The sequence below is a fragment of the Euprymna scolopes genome, chromosome 43 (genome assembly GCF_053919585.1).
Source record: "Euprymna scolopes isolate OS-2025 chromosome 43, ASM5391958v1, whole genome shotgun sequence".
Classification (NCBI taxonomy): Eukaryota; Metazoa; Mollusca; class Cephalopoda; order Sepiida; family Sepiolidae; genus Euprymna; species Euprymna scolopes.
Window position 1 is genome coordinate 2,271,501 of NC_136524.1, and position 19,427 is coordinate 2,290,927.

The window sequence follows — 19,427 nt, forward strand, 5'->3', positions numbered from 1 at the left end:
CTACCCTCTGATGAGAAGGAAAGTATTTCTTTGAAACACCGCGGATTAAGGACTATCTACTTATTAAGCGTTTCCTTTTCAGATTAAATATGTTTTTAACTTTTTTTCAAAGTGTTTTTTTAACATGTTTTATTAATTTGCTCTTATATATATATATATATATATATATATATATATATATATATATATATTTATATTTTGTGTACAGAAAGTTGTTAGTTGAGACAGGTCATTGGTACCGTCGGTTTCAAGCCCGATAATAAGGCCCGTTTAAGGTATCCTTATCAAGCTCTCTTCAGCCAATATTCGTCTCAACGGGCCTTATTATCGGGCTTGAAACCGACGGTACCAATGACCTGTCTCAACTAACAACTTGCTGTACACAAAATATAAGTACGCTCTTAAAATTTGGATTTTCCTTTTAATTGAGCACTCTGCTGGAATTCTTTTTCCAAAAAAAAAAACTAATCATATATATATATAATATTAAGTAATGTGATTTACAATTCAAAATTTAAAAATTTAAAAAAAAAATTTTTTAATTTAAAAATCAAATTTCAATCAAATTAAAAATCAGTTTCATGAGAAGGAACAACAACAAAATCAATTATCTGTACGATCGTTTCGGAAAACAATGCTTTTTATTGTGGTATACATGAAGTTATGTAGAACAATTATACATAGTTTTTTTTGGTAAGCACGGTCTCCTCATCAGCAAATTTAGGAGGATTTCTATTGAATTGAAAAGACACCAAAAATAAACCTAGCATTAAAAGTAAGGCAGATGAATCTTTTAGTTTTTCTTTTTTTGAAATCAGGAACTGTGTTTAAAGTAGTCATTTAGATGTTTGCTATAGCTCTTTAGACTATTGTTCTAATCTCCTTTAAATTATATATATATATATATATATATATATATATTAAGTAATGTGATTTATAATTTAAAATTTGAACAATTAAATTTCAACCAAATTAAAAATCCGTTTCATAAGAAGGAACAACAACAAAATCAATTATCCGTACGATCGTTTCGGAAAACAATGCTTTTTATTGTGGTATTCCGAAACGATCGTACAGATAATTGATTTTGTTGTTGTTCCTTCCTATGAAACAGATTTTTAATGTGGTTGAAATTTAATTGTTCAAATTTTAAATTATAAATCACATTACTTAATATTTAATTAGCTCTAGGATATCTACCTATCGAGCTTATTATATATCTAAATTACAACGAGCACTTTCTCTTTCCCGTATTTCAATTACACTAGTAATTTCACTGTTACATTGAAATACACTCAGCTATTTAGACTATTGCTCTAATCTCCTTTAAATTATATATATATATATATATATATATATATATATGAATATATCTATACACACATATACATATATTCATAAATCAGCGTCCATTTTCTGTAGGCTGTTTTTGAACCCAGTCAACGACGGGTACTTTTGCTAGTATATATATATATATATATATATAATCGTCCTACCTTGCAGTGAGGATTTCCGAAAGGATGGAACACTAGTGTCCTTAGGTATTACGAATATTATAATTAGTAGAATTGTATATATACACTACAAAAGTACCCGTAGTTGACTGGGTTCAAAAACAGCCTACAGAAAATGGACTCTGATATATGAAACTATGATAGGTTATGAAAAGGAAGGGTTGTAAAGAGATAGCTTCGAATTTGGGGGTATTAAAACCCAAGCAAAATATGATGAAAGTAGAAATAAAATAGATAAACCCCATAATTTATTATACCATACCTGTTCACACTGAAACACTTATCACAATATTCTGTGGATCTATATTAAAAAACCTTGTTAAACTTTGTAACATATTTCCATTCTATGGAGGTCAGGCGCGAACGAACACCCCATAATTTTATTATACCATATTTCTTCAAACTGAAACATAATTATCAAAGTATACTTACACAGATAGATATGAAAAGTCTTTATTAAAGTTTGTGCCTATTTCCATTCTATGGAGGCCAGGCGCGAACGCAGACCCCATAATTTTATTATATCATCTCTATTTAAGTTAAAACATACTTATCAAAGTATTATTATGTACATCTATATCAAAAACACTTGTAAACGTTTTTTTTTTAATTTTTAAATTTTTTTATTTCCATACTTTGTGGACCAGGTGCGTATACGCAGACCCCACAATTTTAATGAATCATCATTATGCCGGATCAAACATACCCATTCCTGTGTCTTGATACATCTTCTATCATTATATGTGATCAGTTGTCTATAATAGTCAACCATATAGGAGCCTATTCGTGACCAGACACACACACAGATGTTCAGCTTTATATTATATATATATATATATATATATATATATATATAATTAGTTTTTTTGGAAAAAGAAATCCACCAGAGTGCTCAATTATAAGGAAAATCCGAAAATAAGACCGTCTGTCCCATCCACGTAATGTTGCATACCTTTGCCTGTTCTACAAGTATTTTAATGGTTTATATCTCTGGCGAACTGCAGACACTTGTGCCCCCACGACGTAGACACCCTCGACAAACCCGACAGGCAGCTAAATCCTACCCCCACACAGTAGAGATCCCTAGATGTAAAAGATCTTTCTACTCCAGTAGTTTCTTCCCTGGAACTGCTAGACTTTGGAATTCCATTCCAGGTCCCTGCTTCCCCAACTGTACTGACATGCAGAAGTTCACGTTAATGTGAACTGATATCTTGCTCCCAAAATCCCAATATAGTACCCTTGCTGCCCAACTCCCTACACAGTACCCCTGATACCTATGTCCCTGATAGTAGCCCCCTACACCAAAGTGGCAGTGTGCCTTGTTTGGGGTGAAAATACAGAAAGATTTTTATATGAGACAAAGCAATGGTACCATCGGTTTCAAACCCGATAATTAGAACCGTTTTCGATACCTATATCAAGCTCTCGTCAGCCAATACGTCATCATGTGATAATATTAAATAAACGATGCTTAATTTAATGGTAATATCGGTAGTTTGAGAAATTCATTTTTCTTCGAGTTATATTGAATTCATTAATACGGACTTTTAAAAAAATGTTTTTTTTTTATTGTTACAAATTAGGTTACTTTTATATAATAGAAAAATCAAAGTTGTCCTCGACGGACGTACATCCAAACAATATGACATAAATGCGGGAGTGCCTCAGGGGTCTATCCTTGGACCTCTATTGTTCCTGATATTCATAAACGACCTCCCTGATAATATTGTTTCGGAGATGGGTATATTTGCCGATGACACCACTCTCTTTAACAGATATGAGGGGAAAACAAATGAACACATATCCAAGAAAATGGCAGAAACACTAGAGGATGACCTCCAATCCGTAGTGGAATGGGGACAAAAATGGTTGGTCTCATTCAATGCTGCTAAGACTAAGCTTGTTTCCTTCAATAACTACAAGAAACCTTCTCTACCACCAATAGCAATGGCCAAGAACACATTGCCTGAAAGTACTTCTTTTAAACTCCTCGGCTTAACGTTAACGTTTACAGGGAATATGAACTGGAATAGATACATTGAGAGCATTGCCAAGGCTGCTGCAAGGAAGGTTGGCTCCCTCTACCGTGCTAGAAAACTACTTACGCCTGCCAGTATCCTATACCTCTATAAGGCCACCATTCGCCCATGTATGGAGTACTGTTGTCACATCTGGGCTGGTGCATCTGCTGCTTGTCTCTCGCTCCTGGACAGGGTTCAAAAGAGAGTCGCCAACCTGATAGGTCCTGAACTGTCATCTAGGCTTCAGCCTCTGTCCCATCGACGAGATGTTGCATCCCTCTGCCTGTTCTACAAATACTTTAATGGTGAATGCTCTGACGAACTGCAAACACTTGTACCTCCCCGACGTAACTACCCCCGACAAACCCGACAAGCTACTAAGTCTCATCCCTTTACAGTGGAGATCCCTAGGTGCAAGAAAGCCTTTTACTCCAATAGTTTCTTCCCCAGAACTGCGGGTCTTTGGAACTCCCTTCCGGGATTCTGCTTTCCCAACTGTACTGATATGCAGAAGTTCAAGTGTAATGTTAACAAACATCTTTCTACTCTTCTCCCTTCATAATGACCCCGCTAATTAATTCCCTAATAGTAGCCCCCTACTTCAAAGTGGCACTGTGCCTTGTTTGGGGTGAAAATTGAATAAAAAAAAAAAATAAATAAAAAATAAAAAAAAAGCCAAAAATAAATTCTTGCGTTTTTTATTTACCACTGAAAATTATAACTTTAGTAAAGATATTTTAATAATACATTTCCCCAAAGAGGGGAATAAAAATGATCAGTTCCTTATATTCCGCGATCATTATTTGATAAATACTGCCAATTTCATTAAAATTTGTTAATTTCCTGATTTTTGGTGAAATTTTAATTAAAGGGAGGGGTCCAAATGTTTATACCTTTTGAGCATCGGCGTTCATTTTGCCCGTAAACACTCGTCTACAGGGTGGTCAAAAAGTCAGGTAACATTTTAAAGAAAAACGATATTAGCAATACACGTATATTTAAGTACCATACATTGAAATATAAAATGAAACAAACATGAAATATGTTTATTTTGTTAATTGTCGTCCATTTCTCTCTATCAATCGCTGGAAGCGATTAACCACTGATTGTGTAACACGTGTAATCATGTCAGCTGATATCCGCGCAATCTCCTCTTCAATAAATAACTTTAAAGACGCTATTGTATCAGGCTTCTTGCCATAAACGCTATCCTTTACATAGCCCCAAAGCCAGAAATCAGGAGGGGTAAGATCCGGAGATCTGGCTGGCCATTCAACTGGGCCACGGCGACCAATCCATCGTTGTGGAAAACTTTAATCCAAGAAATAATATTAAACGAATAGAGATTATAATGGACCATATCGTTTTTTCTACCTTTAGCATGTTACCTGACTTTTTGACCACCCTGTAGCTGTAAACACTATCCATAATTCCCCCCACTCTTTATCTGTGCCTAAACCTGAACGTAGATTCCATGAACAAAGCTTCTTTCTTAGAACTGCACGCCTATGGAATTGTCTTCCGTTTTCCTGCTTTCCGGCTGACTACAATATGCTTGTGTTCAAGTCTAACATAAATAAGTTCTTGATGAGCCGTTCCATATAAGTTATCAAATTTACCAAATTTTCATTACTAATGATTACTATGTTGTCCAATTTCTACTGTACACTCTTTAACCCTTATCCTTGAGTGGCCTCTTGGCATTGATAATGTGGTGAAGCCTATGTAAAAAAAAAAAAAAAAAAAAAAAAAACTACTTCTATTGGAAATAGACATCGATATATCAAGGGCGATAATCGCAAATAATCAGTTTATTCTTCAAAAGTTAGCTCCCTTTAATAAATTTTCCAAGTACTTCTTAATAATAACGTCTTTTTTTTATTGAAAATAGACAATTGTATCAAAAGATATAAGCCCAAATAATCAGCCCGGCGCTTATGTCAACGGATCTGTAGCGGTTAAACTATTTGCTATAAGCGGACCAATGTCAGGTGCCAAAGTGATTTGGCCAAACTGACCAATCAGTTAGCAAGGCGCATTGATTTGAGCTGTTCCCTTAAAGACTATTTTTAGCCCTTTAGGATCTCAGCTGCGATCATTAGAGAGACGCCAGCGAGCGACCTATCCAGACCTCTCTCACTCAACCCTCCCACTGCTACTAATTGACGACTGCAGTCTGATGGCAGACGACACCTTCAAACAGACATTTACACTTCTTTCTTTCTCTCCAGCCTGAGATACAATAGGTGTGGCAGAAACTTCGTGAAAAAATATTGAATAATTCGACCCCCTATCTTTCTAAGCTTATAACTACTCGAAAAATGTAATTCAAACCCTTTTTTTTTTTTCAATTAAAGGAACAAGGACCAAGGTTTCATTTAAAAAAACAACAACAAAAAAAACAAATAACGTGTTAAAAAAAAGGTTTTAAAATTCGGGCTTTACAGGTAAATTTCTATAAAAACATTTTTTTTTTTTTTGTTTTAAATTTGAATATTATTTATTAATCTTTTATCTTCAATTTGTGATATATAAAACTTTGGTGAGTAAATTAATTATTTACTTTTTAATAGACGTTTCATGAAAGGATATATTCCCAAATAATTAGTCCATTGTTTAAATATAGGCACCGCCAAAAATGGCCGCAAAATCAAGTTGTTGTTGTTTTTTAAAACGAAATTACGTTTATTAAAATCCATTATTTCTGAGTAACTTTTTTTTTCCAGAAAGATAAAACCCTGAATTTTATCATATAGAAAACAGAATAATGTAAAACTTTTTCTACTATTTTTAATTCAATTTTAAATGTTAAATTTTCCCAAAAAGTTAACAATTGACATTTTTTGTCTTGCACAAAAAACGTACTTAAATATTTAAAAAAAAAAAAGGGTTTTTGAAATAATTAATTAATTTATTTATTGTCTAACTAAGATTTAGGATGAATTTCTAAGAGAATATGCAAAAATATTATAATATAAGTACCTGAATTTCAAATAATTCCACTTATTCATATAGGTAACCAGATATTCGCGTTGACGTAGAGTTCAGATCGACTCTGTTTACGTTTTCGTCTGATAAAAAGCAAACTATGGAAGACCAAACAGGCCAAAAAAAACTTATTTTTCAGTGACGAAAATTTCAATGTATTATTAAGCTGAGGCTGGCCAGTACCAGATGGGTGACCATTTGTATGCGTTTGGTTTTTAATGTGTATGTGTGTGGGGGCCAGACTCCCCAAAATGGGGGGGGGCAATTTAAAGCAGAATAAAAAAAAATTATTTCAGCGCGTTTGGTCCACCATAGTCAAAGGCGGCAAACGTTTTCAAACGGGATCGAAAAAAAAGATGCTATTTTTAACACAAAGGGCACAATATTTATCGAATTTTTTTTTTTGGTATCGATTATTCAAAGCATGCCCTGTTTAATAATGGTCATGCATTATTCGGCTCGCTAAAAAAAAATTGTTAATTTATTTATCAAAAATTTTAAAATAGCTTTTTTCGTATAAATATTAAAAAAATTTTTTTTTTGTTTTGCTTAACTTTAATTAATTATTTTACTTAACATATTCACCGAATTTCACACTTCAAAACTCAAAAGCGGGATAATTAAACACAATCGAAGTTCTGATATTCAGACGTCAAAATAAGGTATGCAAACATTTTTTTTTTTTTTTTTTTTTTTTAATGTATAATTCTGTCCCTTACAACACAATATGTTGATTTCAGTCTCAGATGATTATTTTAAGCATATTTGTTCCCACTTCAAAACAAGGGGGGGGGTTGTAAGCAAAAAAATATATATATATAAATATCGTTTATGAAAAATAAGTACACTGTTATAAAGTTCATTCTTCTCCTAATAATCGCTGAAAATTTCGTATTGATCGGATAATTATCTGATTTTTGGTAGATTTTTAAAAAGACGGTCCGTCAAAAAGTACTGACCTGCCCCCCCAGTTTTGGCGGTGCCTAGTTAAATATTGTCACTTAAAATAAAAAAAAATAAAAGTTCTAATTATTGGAACGGGTTTTTTTTCTCCTTAAATTAACAACTGGGCACTTTATTGAAGGGGTAATTTTCTGCCTAGACACCGCCTACGTCAGACGGCCTCTCCCTGAGCTCAGAACGAGGCGGACGTTGGGACCATCTCCGTAAAGGTTATCCGAAAAAACTTTCTAAAATTTCTGACCGAAAATCAGTAGTACAGTTTTTAAAAAAAATTCTTCCCCGTTTTTCATTTTTTGAAAAATAGCTGTTAAGTTAAAGGGAGATAACCACTCGAAATCAGCTCATTTTGTAAGAGTTATCTCCCTTTCCGAAATCACTAATTTTCAACTTGAAGTCCTTTCTTTTATCAGTAATAGCTAGCTACAGGCAAAAATGGACGCTTAAAGATAGGGGCCTGGTTTATAAAGCCGATTTATCATAATTGTTCTGCAGGTTTCCGACTATATCTTAATTGTATTTGAAAGATTAAGGATTAAACTTAATTTACAAAATGAAAAAAAAAAATATTTGTACACGTGAAAAAAAAAAAGTTATGAAAAATGGGGTTTGTATTGGAAAATTCAAGATGGCGTCTGATTCTTTCTTTAACACGTTAAGTGTGGGAAAAGATGTTATAAATAAAAAACCGGATAAAATACTGTTAAAAACTCGCTAAATATATGTTACCGTGACATAGGGTGACATATATTCGGCGGGTTTGTAATAGTATTTTGTATAGTTTATTATTTATAACACTTTTTTCCATACTTACGGTGTTAAAGAGGGTGTGAGACGCCATCTTGAATTTTCGAATACATCAGTAAACACTGTATGTTTTTTGAGCTGAATAAATATGTTACATTGAATAAAAACACAAAAAGTATATCCAGTTTGGTAGAAAAGTAACTTATCTTGCTTTTGATAACATTTATTTGTTATATATTTGTTTTTTGACAACTTTTTCGAATCTATGTGTACAGTAATACAAACCCGAATTTTTGACACCCCTAACACGAAACTGCGAATAAAATATAAAAATCTCGTAATTTCTCTGTTAAAAGTGGGTTATTTATTTTCTTTATGGATTATACTTCCAAAATAAACTATTAAAGTTGTTTTAAAAGTAATAGAAATATTTTTTATTATTTTTTAAAAAACAGTAATGAATTTTCCGAACTCAATATTTTTCAATTTTTAAACTTAAAAAATCTATCAAAATTTTTCTATTGATTCTATTTTTACGATATTTTCAGGGTCAATGTGAAATTTTATGTTCTTTCCAATAAACCGAATATAATATTTTAGACGAACGTTATTTTTTAATTCGCCCCCTCCATTTTCAAGTTTCTCTTAAAAAGTAAATAATTAATTTACTCACCGAAAAGTAAATAATTAATTTACTCACAAATTGAAGAGAAAAGGTCAATAAATAATATATTCATATTTAAAACAAAAAAAAAGTAGTGTTTTTTAGAATTTTACCTGTAAAGTCCGAAGTTTAAAACCTTTTTTTTTTAAACCACGTTATTTGTTTTTTCTTTTTTTTTTTTAATGGAACCTTGGTCCTTGCTCCTTTAATTGAAAAAAAAAATTAGGGCTTGAATTACATTTTTCGAGGAGTTATAAGCTTGGAAAGACAGGGGGTCGAATAATTCACGCCTCCCATTTTGAAATGTCTATTAAAAAATAAATAATTAATTTATGTACCAAAGTTTTATATATCACAAATTGAAGAGAAAAGGTCAATAAATAATATATTCAAATTTAAAACAAAAAAAAAAATCGCTTTTTTAGAAATTTACCTGTAAAGTCCGAAGTTTAAAACCTTTTTTTAAAAAAAAAAACACGTTTTTTTTTTTTTTTTTTTTTTTTTTTTAATGAACCCTTGATCCTTGCTCCTTTAATTGAAAAAAAAAAATTAGGGCTTGAATTACATTTTTCGAGGAGTTATAAGCTTGGAAAGATGGGGTGGAATTATTCAATATTTTCACGAAATTTCTGACACACCTAGATAACCAATGCAGCTAAATTTTGAAGTTAAATAAATTCATTGCAAAAATCCTTTAAAAAGATAAATATTAGTTTTCTGGGTCTATTTCAAAGATAATTAGTAAAGTCCTAAAATACTGAATTAAATTTTAAAAATAAAACCACCTTGTTTGTGCAAAGAAAATATTTAATTAGCCCTCAAAAAAACAGGTAATTCAAGTTCGCCAAAAACGCAACAAATAAATGTTTTGTAAACACGATTATAAGGAGGCCCAAAATTTCAACCAATCGAAACGCTGTTTCAAAATGAACTCATGACAGTAAAAGGAGGTAGGGGTGTCAGATATCTTTTTTTCCCCCAGACGTGCATCCATACATTCCTATTCTGAACGTTTGTATCAATTTTTATCATTTTATAATTTTATTATTTTTTAAGTTGCTGTTTTTAAATTTATTTATTTTTAAAAATATTTTTTAATTTTTTTCTTTTTACATGGAGTTCACCACTTATCAAGGCCCAATGGCCACTCGAGGATAAGGGTTATTGTGTGTACAGTAATCAAAGGAATAGTGTAGCAATAGTATTGGAGAATTGATAAGGTGTCATTACTTAGGGGGGGGGGCGGTTCATCAGGAATTTGTTTGTATTGGATTTAAGACATCCAGGTTGAAGTCGGGAGGGAAACAGGCAAGCGGAACAGAGTTCCACAGGCGTGCAGTTCTAAGAAAGAAGCTTTGTTCGTGGAATCTACGTTTAGATTTAGGCACGGATAAAGAGTGGGGAAAATTATTGACGGTGGTTTCAGCTAGTCTGGTGTTTTTTGAAAAAGATTGGCGAGGGGGGGGCAGTGAATGGAGCTCAGACGCGTACTTGCCATGGAAGTAACGATAAAACAAGGATAGGCTCGCTACGGCTCTTCTGTGGGAAAGAGGTTGCAGGGAAGAGAAAAGGGCATCACTCACCAAGCCACGAAGTCTATTTTGTACTCTGTCAAGGCAGGGTAGGCTGTTTTTAGCAGCTCCTGCCCAGATGTGGCAGCAGTATTCCATCCTTGGACGTACTTGGCTTTTATATAGATAGAGAGTCGCATCAGTAGTGAGATATTCTTCGAGATTATATAAAAATTATGTTACGCCGAAAGTTTCACGTTCTTGTGAGCAAGGAAAAATTATGCGAAACCTATAATTTAAAAAAAAAAAACGCAGAAATACTTTTGCTATTATAATTTTTTTGTGTGAAAATATTAAATAAACCATAATTCTCTCTCCTGTGATCTTGAGCACATAGTACAATGGGGAAAGAAGTGGCTGGTTACTTTTAATGCATCTAAAACCAAGCTTCTCTCTTTACATCATCAACATTCTGATCCACATCTGGCATCAATTAAAATGAATGGCTCTCGTCTTCAAGAGGCCTCAAGTTTTGACAAGCTTCTTGGCTTGACCATTACTCCTGATCTTAAATGGAACACGTACATCAAATCTGTTGCCAAGGCCGCTGGAAAACTGGTCGAATCCTTCTATCGATCCAGTAGATATCTCACTGCTGATGCTATTCTCTATCTATATAAGAGCCAGGTACGTCCAAGGATGGAATACTGTTGCCACATCTGGGCAGGAGCTGCTAGAAAGGACTTGTCCTGCCTTGATAGAGTTCAAAATAGACTTTGTAGCCTCGTAGGAGATGTCCTTTTCTCTTCCCTGCAACCTCTATCTCACAGAAGAGATGTTGCGAGTTTGTCTCTGATGTATCATTATTTTCATGGAAAGTGTTCGATTGAGCTTCAATCTATGGTCCCCCCTCGCCAAACTTTCACAAGAAACACTCGTCTAGCTGTACACACTATCAATAATTCCCCCCACTCTTTATCTGTGCCTAAACCTAAACGTAGATTCCATGAACAAAGCTTCTTTCTTAGAACTGCACGCCTGTGGAATTGTCTTCGGTTTTCCTGCTTTCCGGCTGACTACAATATGGTTGTGTTCAAGTCTAACGTAAATAAGTTCTTGATGAGCCGTTCCATATAAGTTATCAAATTTACCAAATTTTCATTACTAATGATTACTATATTGTCCAATTTCTACTGTACACTCTTTAACCCTTATCCTTGAGTGGCCTCTGGGCCTTGATAATGTGGTGATACCTTGTAAAAAAAAAAAAATTCAATGGTAATATCGGTAGTTCGAGAAATACATTTTTCTTCGAGTTATATTTAATTCATTAATACGGATTTAGAGGCTTTTTTTTTTCGTAATGTTACTGTAAAAATTATTTTATTTTATTTTTATTGTTACAAATTACGATGCTTTATTTATATACTAGCGGGGGTACCCGGCGTTGCCCGAGTGTTTGTTTCCGGGACGGGGGGGGGAGTCTGGCTTTCGGATAGTGATTAGAGTTGAGTTCCGCTTTTTTTTTATACCGAAAACCGCATGTAACACGTGCTGATGCGGGAAATGTCGAATAATTAACGTTTGAAAGTCAATAAAATTAAATAGACAGGCGAGCTCCGTAGTTAACTGTGAGATATTACAATTTATAGATGATATAAAAAGTTTTAAGAAGTTGTGAACCGAGCGAGCGCTTCTCTGAAAAAAGCCTTTTGTGGACATCAAGGAAAAGCGTACATACATACATACATTTTCGCTTTTATATATATAGATGAACATTATTATCAAGGGAGATAATCCCAAAAAATAACTTTAATATGTTTCCTTAATAACAACTTATTCTTTTATTTAGAACTAGCGGGGGTACCCGGCGTTGCCCGAGTGTTTGTTTCCGGGACGGGGGGAGGGGAGTTTTAAAAAATGTTATGGTAGGTAAGTAGGAAGGATCAAACCCGGAGTCATGAGTAAAAGTAGGAAAATAAAGTGTGAAAAAAAAAACCAAAAAAACATCTGCAACGTTAACAGTTCGGCCACCAAGAAAAGTCCATTCAAGTTGTTTAGGAAAAAAAAAAAAAAAGAAACCACTATGGTAGGTCGGCGCGAACGTGAAAATATAATGTGAATTGTCCAGCACGCTAACCACTACGCCACAGAGCACTGCAGCTTAGTTTAGTGATTTTAAATCACTTCACATGATAGAACTACGAAGCCAAACCGGTGTTCTCTTCTCAACTGTTCCTTGTGAACGATCCCCAAACGGTGTAAAGTGGTGGCAGGGGGAGGAGGAATTTTTAAGAGAGAAAATATTTTACCACTTCCATTGATCTTAACCGATTTTGGCCGTGACTTCTCAGCAGAAAAAGTATAGAAATCTAAGATTATCGAGGAATTTGAGAAATAATAAGCCTATAACACACCTCAGATATTGTTCTGCCGTTTGTGCATATTATATTTGCATGAAATATCTTGATTTTTAATCATATTAAGGTCAAATTCCCACGGGAAAAAATGAGTTCATTTTATTTATATAGAGAAGAAAAGAGAAGAATAGACATTAATATCAAGGGAGATAATCCCAGATAATTTTTTATTTAAAAGTTGTCTCCCTTTAATCTATATATATATATATATATATATATATATATATATAAAAGCGAAAATGTATTATGTATGTATGTGTGTTCGCTTTTTCTGTATGTCAACAAAAGGCTTTTTTCAGAGAAGCGGTCGCTCACTTCACAACTTTTTAAAACTTTTTATATCACATTTAAATCGTAATATCTCACAGTTAACAATGAAGCTCGCCTGTCTATTTAATTTGCTCGACTTCAGGAAGATAAATATTCAATATTTGTTGCTCGCCGCATGTGGGTTAGTCTTTTTCCTATAACATCTTGGGGGTGGGAAAAAAAGCGTTCCGCAGTAAATGAATACTATCCCGCAGTCAAACTTGATCTCATTAACTCATTTAAACGGGCACCTGCTAAATCCAAGTAATTAAATAAATTAAAAAATCTTTCCGTTAGCATCTAGCGGTGAGGCAATGGTTAACATTGCACGTTTTTTTTTCACACTTTAATTTAAAACTTTGCCTCAACGGTTCGGGTTCGATCCTCATACTTACCTTTTTTAACCCCACCCTCACCTCCGGAGTTTCCACACACACCTCCAAACACCCAGGCAACGCCGGGTACCCCTCGCTAGTCTATATATATAAAAGTGAAAATGTGTGTTTGTATGTATGTATGTATGCGTGTTTGTATGTATGTATGTATGTGTGTTTGTATATCTCGCAAAAACTTTCGACATGGGTCATGGATTTCATGAGATTGGTATCATTTTAAACTTCCAACCTTCGCCCGACAAATATCGAAAAATTGGCCAAAAACATTAATTCCTTCACCCTAAAATCATCAGTTTTCTACAGGGAGGGGTCAGTAAAAACCGTCCTCTCATGACGAGTTCGACTCTACGCATGCGTCGTACGACGTCGGAACATGATTTGCTTTAAATATTTGAAAAAGCGACACAATTTCATCGACGTTGTCTTAGCTAAGTAGCTTAGAGCGTGGCCTCGTTATCTAAAGGTTTTGGGTTCGAATCTTGGTGTGAAAACTATTTTTTTTTTTTTTCGATTTTTTAAATTTTAATATTGAAAAAGGATCATTTAAGCCATTTATCCCGTGTTTTTTTTGTTTTTTTTTGTGGCGGGGGTTATTTTTTAGATTTTTTAACGAAGTTTTAACCTTCGTTTTTCTGTTTCGCGGTTTCTTTTTTTTTTTTTTTTTTTGCCATTTTTACATTTAAAATCGCTTGTTTGTCTTACGTTAGTTTTTTGGTGTTTTTTTTTTATTTTTACTTTGCTTATTCTCATGTTTTGATTAACACACCCCACCCCCCGCCCGAGCACACACACACCTCGTGTTACATGATAAGGGCTGTCCCCTGTTCATGTAAGTATAAAAATAGAGAGATTAGTTAAAATGGAAATAAGAGAAAGCAGAAATCGAACCCTGGACATAAGTTTTAAAGAACAATAGGTTTAAATGGAATGTCCAGTAAATTGTTAATTCGAATGAAATAAATAATAAATAAACTATTCAATTGTTAAAAGAATGTGGATAATAAAATATGGTTAAATAAATTAGATATGTAGGTTAAATTCCTTTGTGGAAACAACACAAGAAAAATAGGTTATTGGGAAATCAATGTCGAAAACGTGCAAAGTCGCGCATGTTGAAACACGTGCATTTTGCTCACGTGGCCGGGATGCATGGATTTCTCAATATAGTAGGTGGGAGTTAGTTGGTCGTGGAGAGAGTCAGAGACAGTCAGAGAGACAGTCAGGGGAGACAGACAGGCGGACGTCTGAAGCGAGACGTCACTTCAGAAACTAAGATGTGAAACTTTGAGTTCTTAATGAGGGAATCCCGACCGGTCGTATTAAATAAATTCATCATGTGTTTTGGATAAAGCTCATCTTTGTGTTTGTGATTTCTACAAAAAGGTAAATTGTATTGTTATTATATGTCTGTGTTATAAAATGTCATTACATACACATCTCTCTCTCTAAGATACAACATCATATGTAATAAGACAAGAACTCTCACTAAGACTCTTTAATGAAACCCCTATATAACACTCGAAACCCCCGGGCAACGCCGGGTACCCCCCCCCCGCTAGTTTAATATATTTCTTAAAATTTACCTAATCACAAGCTTTCTTTTATATTCTATCGAAGGGAAAATTCATTAAATAAACTAATGATATCTCTTCTATATTCGGTTCCAGGCTCACGGCGTAGCCGCTCCTGTCCAGCTCGTTCGAATTCAGAAAGTCCTTCCATCGGCCGCAGAGAATGTCCTGGGGCTGCTCAGCTACCTGCAAGTCCATCGTCCAAAGTAGCTTGGCTAGATACGCGACACATCCATCGACTGAAAGAGGAGCCACTGGAAATCCGAATGTATGACAGCGAAGACGTCGAGAGATTACAGCGGAGACGACAGGACGGACTGGAGGTAAGACTTGTTTTATCGTTACTTCCACGCCAGGTGCTCGTCTGAACTCCAATCTCTTGTCCCCCCCCTTCGCCAATCTTTCACAAAAAAAACACCCGTCTAGCTGAATCCACTGTGAAAAATTTCCCCCACTCTATATCCGTGCCTAAATCAAGACGTCGAGAGATTACAGCAGAGACGACAGGACGGACTGGAGGTAAGACTTGTTTTATCGTTATTTCCATGGCAGGTGCTCGTCTGAACTCCAATCTCTGGTCCCCCCCCTCGCCAATCTTTCACGAAAAACACCCGTCTAGCTGAATCCACTGTGAAAATTTTCCCCCACTCTATATCTGTGCCTAAATCAAAACGCGGATTCCATGAACAAAGCTTCTTTCTTAGAACTGCACGCCTGTGGAACTCTGTTCCGTCTGCCTGCTTCCCTCCGGACTACAACTTGGATGTGTTAAAGTCCAATGTTAACAAATTCCTAATGAACCGCCCCCTTAAGTAAACACTTCATCAAATCTCCACACTAACGTAATGTACTTGCAATAACTCTTATCCATGAGTGGCTTCCGGGCCTTGATAAGTGGTGATCACTGTGTAAAAAAAAAAATTAAAAAAAAAAAAGACATGTATATATGAGGGGCGTGCAATAAGTAATGCCCCTGACCCACTTCCAGTTGTCTGATCTAGCTGAAATTTTGCATGTGCAATGATTTATATCTCTACGGGTTATGTGGCAAATTACAGCTCTGCACAAATTGTTCTGTATTTGTGACCATCAAGCGATGCATTTTAAGGGTGCTGGCAATGGTCCTGTTGTCATAACTTGGATCTGTAGAGATCATGAGTTGTACAGTGGCGCATCTCCGATCTCGCTCGTTGAACATTGTGTCACTTTGAGACATGATAGAAGGTTCCTATCGCTCTTGCGACACAACGGGCCAACTGGTTGGTTGGTTGTTTTTGTTTTACGGTATATCAACCCTTTTCGGGTTATTTAATGCTGAATCCAAAGATTTTGAAGAAAATTTTTTTAATAGAATATATTTGTTGTTTTCAAGTCAGTTTCTATTTAAATCATAGTTTTTTTTGTTTTTTTTTACACAGTGGTCACCACTTATCAAGGCCCGGAAGCCACTCAGGGATAAGGGTTATTGCAAGTACATTACGTTAGTGTGGAGATTTGATGAAGTGTTTACTTAAGGGGGGCGGTTCATTAGGAATTTGTAAACATTGGACTTGAACACATCCAAGTTGTAGTCCGGTGGGAAGCAGGCAGATGGAACAGAGTTCCACAGGCGTGCAGTTCTAAGAAAGAAGCTTTGTTCATGGAATCCGCGTTTTTATTTAGGCACAGATATAGAGTGGGGGAAATTTTTCACAGTGGATTCAGCTAGACGGGTGTTTTTTTTTGTGAAAGATTGGCGAGGGGGGGACCAGAGATTGGAGTTCAGACGAGCATCTGCCATGGAAATAACGATAAAACAAGGATAGGCTCGCAACGTCTCTTCTGTGGGAGAGGGGTTGCAGGGTAGAGAAAAGGGAATCCCCCACTAAGCCACGAAGTCTATTTTGTACTCTGTCAAGGCAGGATAGGCTGTTTTTAGCAGCTCCTGCCCAGATATGGCAACAGTATTCCATCCTTGGACGTACTTGGCTTTTATATAGATAGAGAATTGCATCAGTAGTGAGATATCTTCTGGAGCGGTAGAAGGATCCCACCATCTTTCCAGCGACCTTGGCAACAGACTTGATGTACGTGTTCGATTTCAGATCAGGAGTAAAGGTTAAACCCAGAAGCTTGTCAAAACACGGGGCCTCACCTAGACGATAGCCATCCATCACAATTGATGCCAGATGGGGATCAGAGCGTTGATGATGTAAGGATAGGAGTTTGGTTTTGGATGCATTAAAGGTAACCAGCCAGATCTTCCCCCACTGAATGTTGCGACTTGGTCATGAACATTACTGTCCATGACCTTGACTTTTCTATTGGGCTTGACCTTTGCCCTCTGACATTTCACCAACGTGATTTCATCCACTGATCTTGAGGGTGGGGCCGGTGCAAAGCTGTTTACATCTTTGCTCTTTACACACCGGCTGTTGCATCATCGTGACACTTGACCTTGACCTGCAGCTCCTGCCCAGATATGGCAACCTAACAGGTACTACCACTCCGGGTCAGAGTGGACCTGGGAGCAATGGTAATTAAAGGGTGGCTCCACACTCCCCAAGGCCCGCAAGCTGGGGCCTCACCACTGGATATAGTTTAAGGTCATATCCAGGATCAGCCAACTAGTAGATGGTTTACAAAAAAAAAAACAATTTTCATCTAACAGAAATGGAATCATGCTATCTTGTAAAGGGCTACAATTTTATGGTTTCATCCTGTAATTGTCGTCAGGCTTCTTTTTTTTTTTCTACCAAATTGTTGTATGCTAAACTTTTCGATTTTCCTTCCAGGTTGACGAGCAACGCCGCGAACGTGTCATTTTGAAAAATGAGGAGGAGTTTGACCAACAGCTGGTTTCGCCCAAACATCGTCTAAGGTTCGAACGTGGAAACTGGCTACTTGACTGCAAGTCACTTCTCTGCTTTTCCTGCCGACCAGCAACGAACACACATTTATGACATCATCATACCCACATCTGCCGCCAACTGTAGACATAACTGCATATTTCACACATTGTCCAAAAAAGATCAGAGTTCCTGCTTTAATTAGCTCATTTGCAACTTTTTTTTAATCTAATATGCCTGAAAATTTTTTAAAAATCACATTTTATTTTGTATTATTTGGATTGTTTAAAGAACAAAGAAAATACCATGTCGAACTTTGAAACACATATTGACCTCTGATAAAACAAAGAAAGAATTTTTCGATAAAATGTCAGATTACAATGAAAACCGAGCACATGGCATCATGTTCTGAGCGAAGCTGAGTGCACGGTGAGTAAGAGCTGGTTATAATTTTGCATTTAATAAAACTTTAGTAGATTACATGTTGAAAAATTACATCCGCTTTGGTATATTTGTTTTTTTTATAGAAAAAAAAAACTGAAAGCTTAAAAAAAAACTTGCAAAAATCAAAGTCTCAAAAAAATGTCCATTGCATTATATCGCTTGCCACTGACCTTCATGAAGGCCGAAAATGACCGCCGAGACATTTCACCATTAAAATTTGATTTTTTTTTTTTTAAATAAAAGAATGGATTAATTTAAATAAATTTTGTGGCATTTTGTCTATTTTTTTGGTTGCAGCTTCAAAAGAAATTATTTAAATTTCGCTAGAATTATTTGTTCCTAAGATTCGAGGAAGGCAAGGAATCTCTTAGAGATGATAAGTGTTGAAGAGTTAATCAGTTAAAAATCTGTTTTCCAGTGACTCTTGACCTTGACATTTGCAATTGACCCCTCTGACCTTTGACCTTGAGATCCACGTGATCTTTCACGCTTGACTTTGAAGGGGGGTGTCGCAAAGCCTTTTACATCTGTTCGTCATACTGACACGCGGCGACTTATTTTTCCTTTACCTACGACCTTGACCTTTGCATGCATGTCACCTTTGCCATCTGACCTTGATAGGGCGGCAGGGCAAAACCTTTTCAAACTGTGCACTTTACCGACTGGCGGCGAACAATCACAGTCTGAGACATATTTTCCTGCAACCCTAGATCTTGACCTTAGCTATTGACCTTGAATCGTGATTTCTGACATTTTACCTTGAGAACCACGTAAACTTTTTAGCTCTGACCTTGATTGGGGTATCTTCTTTTTTTTTTTTTTTTTACACAGTGATCACCACTTATCAAGGCCCAGAAGCCACTCAGGGATTAGGGTTATTGCAAGTACATTACGTTAGTGTGGAGATTTGATGAAGTGTTTAATTAAGGGGGGGGGTTCATTAGGAATTTGTTAACATTGGACTTGAACACATCCAAGTTGTAGTCCGGTGGGAAGCAGGCAGACGGAACAGAGTTCCACAGGCGTGCAGTTCTAAGAAAGAAGCGTTGTTC

At 35.6% G+C, this 19,427-nt stretch overlaps 1 protein-coding gene across 2 annotated transcripts in view; it reads left to right on the top strand.

The window, feature by feature from the left end:
• The window catches only part of LOC145268437 (uncharacterized), a 1,138,892-nt gene extending 1,120,254 nt beyond the window's left edge, over positions 1–18,638 (top strand). For both annotated transcript variants that reach the window (XM_080123996.1, XM_080123997.1), the window contains 2 exons: positions 15,200–15,426; positions 17,878–18,638. In XM_080123996.1, the coding sequence (XP_079980122.1) occupies positions 15,200–15,426; positions 17,878–18,045 (395 nt within the window). In that variant the 3' untranslated portion in view covers positions 18,046–18,638. The remainder of the gene's footprint in view (positions 1–15,199; positions 15,427–17,877) is intronic.
• The last annotated feature ends 789 nt before the right edge of the window (positions 18,639–19,427 follow it).